The sequence below is a fragment of the Galeopterus variegatus genome, unplaced genomic scaffold (assembly GCF_000696425.1).
Source record: "Galeopterus variegatus unplaced genomic scaffold, G_variegatus-3.0.2 Scaffold925, whole genome shotgun sequence".
Lineage (NCBI taxonomy): Eukaryota > Metazoa > Chordata > Mammalia > Dermoptera > Cynocephalidae > Galeopterus > Galeopterus variegatus.
Window position 1 is genome coordinate 476117 of NW_007727036.1, and position 9471 is coordinate 485587.

Here is a 9471-nt window from a genome sequence, read left to right on the forward strand (position 1 = left end):
TAGTTTACATTCTTCATTATGCTTAAAAACCTTTTCATCTCCTATAGGAAGAGGCCCGTCATTCTTACATCTCACTTTATTAATGAAACACCATTGGAGTGATTTCTAACTGAAAGGTGTAAAATAAAACTTTCTTTGGCCCAGTGTCCTCAGGCAGGAGGCCAGCACAGCATCCCCTGCTCAAAAACAGGCAAGGAGCAAGCTGAAAACACAACTTCCTCACAGGTGGCCCACCACAGCCACCACCACGGGCAAAAGCAGCTTGATGCGACAGCATTACCCACAGCTACCATGCAGGCATCCCGACAGACACTGAACTGCAGTGATGCAAGGACAGTCACCAGCGGAGACTGGAAATAACAATTTCTCTCCTCAATGCCCGCTCCAGTGTAATAGAAGCAACTGATCTACTATGCTATGGCTGTTTCTGATTTTAGTAATTTGTCTTTTTCTTGGTCAGTCTAGATAAAGGTTTGCAAATTTTGATCTTTTTAAATAATCAAGAAAAAAAGACTATTAATCAGTCTACAAAGCACCATTGATGTAAAAATTTTAATCAAACATTAACTTAACATAAATTTTTTAGATTATAATAATCTTTATATATATTGTTACGTATGTAACTATTATTTTCTTTGACACACTTTGTTATGGGAGATTGAAATCAAGCTCTCATTTCTCATTATGATCTAAAGTTTTTCCCTTTATTTCTTTTCTGTATCTCATGAGTTTTGAATTTTCTAAATCAGTTAAGAATAATTCTGTTTCCAAGAGTTCATCATAATATATTTCTATATTAAATGAAAAATAAAAACTTTCACTGATTTCACAGTCCAAACTACATTTACAGAAATTGATAACATTTAAATAAATATATAACATTAAGTATGTTAATATATCCTTTAGATAGCAGAATAGTATTAACTGCACATCCATCCTAGCAACAAAGTGCATTTAAAAAAAAATTCTATTCTGGTAACATAAAATAACCCTACATTCTGGAAATAAGAATTCAAGTTCAGTGGTTTTAGGTAAAAGTTTCACACACATAATCATGTTTTCTATTCCTTTTAAATATAGGTATATTTTGCTTTCATATTTATTAGGGTTCTCCACGAATTACAAACATTAGAATTAGAAACAGCTGTGTATATGGTTCCATAAATTTTTTAAATATTAGATATAATACTAAAGTATGCATGCAAAGAAGTCATTGGCTTCAAAAACCATTTGAGATTGTATTGTGTAAAATACACCTTTTGCTACCATTGCATGTCAACTTAGAAAAATAAACGTTTTCAAGTCACAAAACCACATTATCTTCACCACTGCTGTTCCTATCCACCCCTAGAAAAACAGAGCCACTAACTTTGAATGCTACACTACCTGTTGTCCTTAGCTGAAAGTTAAATTAGGTTGCCTTTTTTTGTTTTCCTTTCCTACCACCTTTCAACTTCAGTGTTCTTGATATCACAGAATTCTACTATCATGTGCTTGCTGGGGAATTTTTGTTTGGACACTTTCGGCAAAGCATGTCACTTTCTATCAAGCAAAGCAAGAGTTTCCTATCTATCCTGCTGAGGAATCTTTGAAGATTCCTACTTTTGAAGGTGCCTTGTTACATTATAAAGTGTCTTTCATGAGTGTATCTGGGAGGAACCAAACCACAATTAAATGCTGTTACCTTCTGGGTAGACACAACCCAAAGGCAACTCGGCTGTGCCTTGGAAAAAATACTCCTACTTCTAGGTAAATGCACCTTCATTGCCAGGGCACACTACTTCTGCAGGTAACAGACTGGATTTCTACCTGTATTCATTCCCTTGACTCAGTGCTCATGTGCATAGCACACTTGCAAACTCCATGTGGTGGTCCTACTACAATTTATAGCATTGTTCCAAATAATTTAATCATTTTTAAAAGCTGAGTAGTTTATAAAGATCTTGGGGGTGTTCTAAAAGTCCAGTGTTCAAAATAATTGCTCAAAACAGTATCAAAATGAAGTTTAACAACTTTAACTACTGGAGGATTCAGTCTTTTTCTCATTAAAAACAGCCAAGGCAAAATGAAACCAAACAACTCTGGAGCAAACTATAGTACAAACTATAGTACCACTGCAAATTGAATATACTGTCACTCTAAAGTCAAAGGACAAAGCGTGAATATTAATTTTTTGGCAAACTGTGAGGAATACACATAACTGAATGGAAAAAAAATACAATTTTTCAAGTTTCACCTATATTTTTAGAATGCTGTCTAAAAAACCTGATGCAGATTCACACATACACACATGCATTTGTGACAGAAAATGTTACAGTAGCAATTTACAATGGAAACAAGGTTTGCACACATGCTCTGTAAAGACTCTTTCTGTGCTCCTGGTAAAGGTACTAGTATGAACAATAAAGCTGCCGAAAAGCCAGTATTTCTCACTGATATTGCCCAGATGGTCAAAATAATATACATATGAAAGCACATGAACTAACTCTATACTAAGAGCCACATATCAAAAAAATTGGTAACCAAAGTAAATTTTTAGTTACAACATATTCATGTAATATTCAATGGCACCTAATTTTACTGTGAACAAATGCCATTGATTTTAACTGCCTCAGTCCTAGAACATACTCAAAGGCAAATGCCTTATATCTACAGACAAGAGTAGAAATGTTTCTTACATTTGAATTTTCTCTTCTCTAAATCATTGTACCAATAAGTGCCAGATCAAGGCAATCCTCACATATATTTCAAAACCATATATATATTTCAATGTCATCCTCCTTTTATTTCCTAATGTCAAATTAGGGGGTAAATAGTCACTTTTTAAAGAAATTACTCTCAAAGTTATTTACAAAGGTAAATAAGAACAGCAGAATAATTATATTCCATATGGTAGCCTGGTTTTTACTTCATGGCTTCTATTTACCTCTACAAATAATCTAATTACTCAGTGCCAATACTAGCATGGTCCAACTGGCTCATGATCAAGTATCTATTCCTGATAATGACTTCCAGAATTCATATAGAAATTAGTATTTTTTCCTTTCTGCATGGAATTTAGGTTTTAAATAACAATAACGTCATGTCAACATGGGAATCTATTTTAATAGACAATAGATATAATCATAATATCTAGATTTATGGTAACTTTTTATATTCTCAAAATTTCACTTGAAATTAGTTTTCAGTGACATAAAGCAAACTATAATATTCATTAAAATTCCCAGAAAACAATTATAGTAAAATAAGACAAGTCACAAGTTTATTCTATAATTTTCCTATGATGGGTTTTCAATTCTGTAGAAAATTGCAATCATCTTTATTGTTAATATTTACATTTGGTTCTGTAAACAAAGTTGGCAAAAGAATCCTAAGAACTTTTATACATATTTATAAAAATTTCAATATGATCCTTATCATTTTTGAAACATATTTATTTTTTTAAAGTCTAAAAGCCAGTAAATGTAGAAGTTGAAGGGGAAGAGAAAAACATTGACAACAGATTATTTGAATTTTCCTCTTCCCAAATATCTAAAACATCACATATACCCATGTTTTCCGTGTAGCTTGTAAAACCCAAAAATTCTGATTTCTCTTCACTAGTCTGAAATAACTCCAGTAGAGATTGTACTGGTGAGCTACAAATTCTGTTTTCTTCTTGTGTAATAAGAAATTCAGTTCTTTTCTTATCTAATTCAGCATTTGGTTCCAGATTTTCTTTTCTATTTCGTCCCAATATTTTCACTTTTCGATGGATTTTACCAGAAGGCAAACTATCCATATTTTTGATGTCACATTCATTGGGTTCCTCAGGAAGATTATGGGAGGGAGTCTTTGCCTGAATTGTTACATGCTCTTGTGAACTGTTTACCGTTATCAAACCAGAAGCATGACCAAATACTGAATGAAGGTCCTTTTCCCTCAGATCCTTTGCTGGAAAAAACGCAGCATTTGACTTTTGTTTTAGTTGAGATGAGCTATTATCTTTATTGCAACTAGAAACTTGTGTAGATGCCTGTAGCCTACATGGACAGCAACCTACCCTTATTTCTTCTAAGCCATTTTCATTTATAATTAACTTATGTTCAGAAATGTCAAGAATGCATTCCTGTTTATTTTTATGTGGAGGCAGCTGTGTAAAATTCTCTTTTATGTCATTTTCAGCTAGATTTAACGTCGAACATTTATTAGTTGTTTTCTCATTACGTTGTCTCAATTCATTTGAAGGGCAGGGGATAGGTTCTGAAACAAACACACGCTTTTGGTCAGGTTCCTGGGTTTCTTTATACAGGAAATTCTGCTCAATCACCTGTATATTATTTCCTCTGAAGTCTTTCTGAGAAATATGTCGCAACTCTAGTTTTTCGTTTGATTCAGTCTTTTTCAGGACATTTGTAGAAACAGGAGAAAGGGATCCAACACTGTATTTTATTCTTTATAGAAAACAAAACAAAACAATTATTATCAGCAAGTAGAGTTTAAAAAGAAATATTTAGTGAAAGGATAAAGAAGACTTAATAGAGACAAGTGGAGGAAGGTTTCATAAAACTTAAGATTAAAAGTTTTGTAAGCCTTTTTAGTCTGAGCAGATGATAAACTTTATGATTCTGGACCAGGAGTTGACAAACTACATAGCCTGTGGACAAAATCTAGCCTTCAGTCTATTTTTCTAAACAAAGTTTTACTGAAACATAGTCAACACCCACTGTACAACGGCAAAGCTGAGTAGTTGCAACTGAGATCTTATGGTTCATAAAATCTAAAATATTAACTATCTGGCTCTTTACAGAAAAAGTCTGCCAATTTCTCTCCTAAACTATAATGTCAAGAAGGGGACTAAAAGTAATCTAAGGTAAGCACTTGATAGTGGGGAAATAAGGGAGGAAAGAAGTTATTAGTTCCTAATCAGATTTATGTCCTTGAAAACACATATTCCTTCTAAGAATAGGCAAACTTTGGATTTATTTTTAGTTTAATAGAATAGTTTAATATTCTAGTAGAATTTAAGATAAATTACCTTTTCTTTTTAGGTGTGTCCCTTTCATGTTCCACAAAGTCAAAAACTAATTTAGATACAATATCATCAACAACTTGATACTGGTTACTCTGCGCAAAGTTTCTGTGTTGTTCACTTAGAAGGTGCTAAAACAAAATAAAAAGCGTTTAGTCATAAAATTATATTTTTAAATCAACAGATGCCTTTGTGTTCAGGTTTTCTAACATTTTTATGCCCCTAAAATTAGATTTCCAATAACTATTCCGAAGAAAATATACTTTTACTCAACTTTAAAGGATGTTAAGAAGTAAAATAAAAGTAACTTCTGAGAAACCACTAAAATTACTTTGGATTTACAGTCTTCCGTTTTTCTGACAGTGAGAAAAGTCAAGTACTAATTTGTAGTTACATGGGAACTGAAAAGAATGAGCTATATCAGAAAATAAAGATAAAGATGGAGAAAAACAACAGTAACATTTAACAATCAGTGTGTGCTAATATTTTTGGTAAACACTTTTCCCTGTACTACTTTACGTTTATACAATTAACACTAAGCAAGGTAGGGCTTACTTAAGTGACTACTAAAAATTAACATACAAGAATCCAAAACATACAAGGATCTAGAAGGTAGATTAAATAAACACACACATGAACCACATTAAATGCTACAAAGTATTAAAAACAATATTCATAACTGAAAAACACATTAGAGAATGCACAAACAAATGATCTCAGTTACTTAAGAACTCACAATATAGAATACAAAGAAGTTACCCTCAATTTTAAGAGTAATCATAAAACAAGTTCACAGAATATTGGGATAAAACTCATAGGAAACAAAGTGCCTTCTGAATAGGTGGAATCTCCAGGCTAATTCTATCATCTGTCAGCTGATCAGGAAATTGTATGTATCTAGATGCTTGCACCAAGATGACCATAGAAAAACCTCATTTCTGTTTCCCCAGTTTTACATAATTTAAAATTTTGATCATTTGACTGCATTTCCAAAAACTAAATTCTCCATTGGTTACAAAAAAAAAAAAAAAACAACAACATGCATCTTGGAATACATATGTATTCCTTCCTTACAACACTTTACTTATCTTACAAATTATGTATGCTCAGTAATGTTAAAAAAATGAGAAATAATTAAAATTTAAAAAGAAACAAGAAATCTGTAAGTTCAGATTCAGTCTATCTGTGTTCTGGGAAGAAAAAAAATAATTTATTAATTTAAATAAATTACTTTAAGTAAAACAATCTCCAACTTTTGTGTAGTTCCCCTCTACCTCCACCTAGTTCTTACTCATCCTTTAGGTCTTGATTTAAATGTCACTTTCTCAATTGGGCCTTCTATGACTCTCATTCTAGGTTAAGTCACCTCATTATTTATTACAACTACACCTTCATACTTCACTTTTTTGACATTCATCATGCTTGCAAATACAGTCATGTACCGTGTAATGACATTTTGGTCAACGATGGACCACAAATACGACTCTGGTCTCATTAAGCGATATATGATTGTACGTGTTTTATAGCTATCTTCTCTGTCAGACTATAACTAATGGTAGAGAATGTCTGCCTTGTTTATTGCTTTATCTCCAGTACTCAAAAATGTTAAATTAATCTCCTGATACAGGTGGAACTGAATCATTGTGAAATCTAAGATTCAAAAAACAAAAGAATATTTTCTTTATTCTTAGAGACAAACATAGGAAAGAAAAACTAAAAACATGATCTTAAATTCTAATCCCAACATCTACTTTCACTAATTTTCCTTCTTTGTGGTAACCAGTGGTCAATTTTTGTGTTTTTTAGTCCCAAGATTTTCTGAGCATCAAATTAGGATCACAGACCAATATTAAGGAAAGCATCCACTGTAGATTATTCTATTGCTACAATAGCAAAGTAAAATTTCAGGACCAAATCTGTAATTTTAATTTTCAAAATGATTTTTGGATAGGGGAAATACTTAACCTTCTGATTATGAGCAATATTAAACTAACTGCATTTTCCTCCTTTATTATTTCAACAAAACACAAAAAACTGACATGAAGCACTAATATATTTTGGATTATAAAACAATCAGACTTCAATTTAGAATCTGAAGACAGAGATACTTTATGAATAAGATATTTTAAAGTACTATTCTTTCTCCTTAACTTTCCCACCATCTTATACCAAACCAAACACCAAAACAAATTATCTACTGTTTAAAAAATTAAAATCAAATTGACGACTAACATTAATAGGCACTTACTATGTGCCAGGCACTGTCCAAGGTCACCCAGACAGGAAGCCAGGATTCAAACCCAGGCAGCCTGTTCCAGAGCTCTTAACTCTTTTTATCTGCTTACAAACTGCAATAGTTCTCATCTTTAAAATTCTATCTTCATCCCCTATACCCTTCCAACCATTCTATTTCTCTTCCTCCTGCCCCAAAGAATTGTCTCCATTTTCCTCAATTCTTCTCTTCCCATTAGTAAATAACAACCCATTTTTTAATTGTTCGGACCCAAAATATTATAGTCGCATTTTACTCAATATCTTTCACTCCCAACATCCAATCCATTGGCAAATCCTCTTAACCCCACCTTTAAAATCTACCCACCATCTGACCAGGTCTCAGCACTTCCTCTACCACTGCTTATTACAGGCCACCATCATTTGTTCTTTGATCCCATCAATCAGTTTAATTCAGGACTTCCATGCTTGCTTATTTCAATATCTACTGTTACCTCAATTCTCTAAGGTCTCTACTCAAATGTCACCTTTTTATTTAGGTATTCTTTGGCTCATCTACATAAATAGCAACATCCCCATTCCTGTTTTATGTTTTTTCATAGCACTATCTCTGCCCTACCCCCACCCCTATCCACTTTCCCCACAGAATGTGATCTTCACGAGGGGAGGAAATTGGTCTTTTTTGCTCAATAAAAGAGCAAAAAAAAAAAAAAAAAAAAATGCTCGATAAATATTTGATGAATGAATGAATAAAAATGATCTTTCAAAATTTATTTCCCTCGTTTGGGTTCTTAAAATTTAAGATATTTCTGTCAAAAACAAATATACATTACCTATAATTATCAAGTTTGTAAACCACAATCACAAGAACAAACTAAAATTTAAACAGCAAATATTATTCAGAGTTTTAGAAACATCAATCCCCTAAATATAAAATCACATTTACAGTTTCAAGATCTTCATATTTCTGTAAGCAACATTCACAATATCCTTTTTTTTTCTTCTCTTTCAACTGGAGTTGAATTGGGGTTCCACCACATTTATTGCCATCCATTTGGATTCTGATGATAGAAATACATGGTAAAAGAATTAACTGCTGAACCTAAGGAACAACTTTTAAAATTTATTGTCATAACTTTTCACACACAGAATCTGCCATAATTTGCACAGCAACTTAGGTCAGCAAATACTTTTAACCACATTTCTTTTTAAGAAATTAAAAAGTGAACTAAGAAAGTAATGTATATTCTGGAGAATATTACAGATCACTCAAGAGAAACAACACATTCTGATTTGCAAATATTTTAATACTCTCCTCCCCAACTATCTAAAGTGTCTAAATATGACACACTTAAAACAGATTAAGGGCCGGCCCGGTGGCGCACTGGATAGTGCGCTGCTTGGGAAGCGCGGTGGCGCTCCCGTCCGAGGGTTCGGATCCCATATACAGACCGGTTCCCGCTCACTGGCTGAGCGAGGCGCAGGAGCAACACCGAGGCTTGCGATCCCGTTGCCGGTCCCCGGTCCGGTACGGGGGCAACACTGAGGGTTGCGATCCGTTGCCAGACACGGAAAAAAGACAAAAAAAAAAAAACAAAAACAGATTAAGACTTCAAATCTAGCATAGAAACATTAAAAATATACAGGCGGAAAAATAATCAGAGTAGTGATTAGAAACACACAATCACCACCACCATAACATAAAATGAACTGTTTCAAATGTTTTTTTTTAAAAGAAAAAGCTACTTGAGATATTTGAAATAATATTCCATCTAAAAGGAAAAATTGAAACCAACCTTAGTTTAGCCTGAGTTTGCTTTTGGATGCTAGACAGCTTATCTACATCAAATGGACCGCAGGGCTTCTGAATAGAATAATTTATAAAAGGTATATTGGTCAGCTGAAGATAAAATGGCCTATAAAGTCTAAAAGAATAAAAAGACAATACATGAGATTCTCTAGGATGACAGAAAACAAATTTTAAAGTCTTATATTTCAAAATCATTTAATTCATCTGGAATCTGAAATAAACAATAGAAATCAGTTAGGCTTCCCTTCAAAGAATCGATTTCTAGGCCTAATTTCTTACTTTAACATTTAAAAACAGTTTTCCAGTTGTGGCAAAATACATGTAAGATTTACTACTTTAATCATTTTTATTTTTTTATTTTTTTATTTTTTTATTTTTAATTTTTATTTTGTCAATATACAATGTATATGATTATTAT

General features: G+C 32.8%; 1 protein-coding gene across 1 annotated transcript; it reads right to left on the reverse strand.

Annotated features, from left to right (window-relative positions):
- Positions 1-3087: 3087 nt before the first annotated feature.
- On the reverse strand, positions 3088-9168 carry DBF4 (DBF4 zinc finger; the record flags this gene model as incomplete). Its single annotated transcript, XM_008573477.1, has 4 exons — positions 3088-4433; positions 5018-5142; positions 8190-8304; positions 9040-9168. Coding segments are annotated over 4 exons (1354 nt in total), but the record flags the coding sequence as incomplete, so codon positions are not given.
- Between the last annotated feature and the right edge of the window lie 303 nt (positions 9169-9471).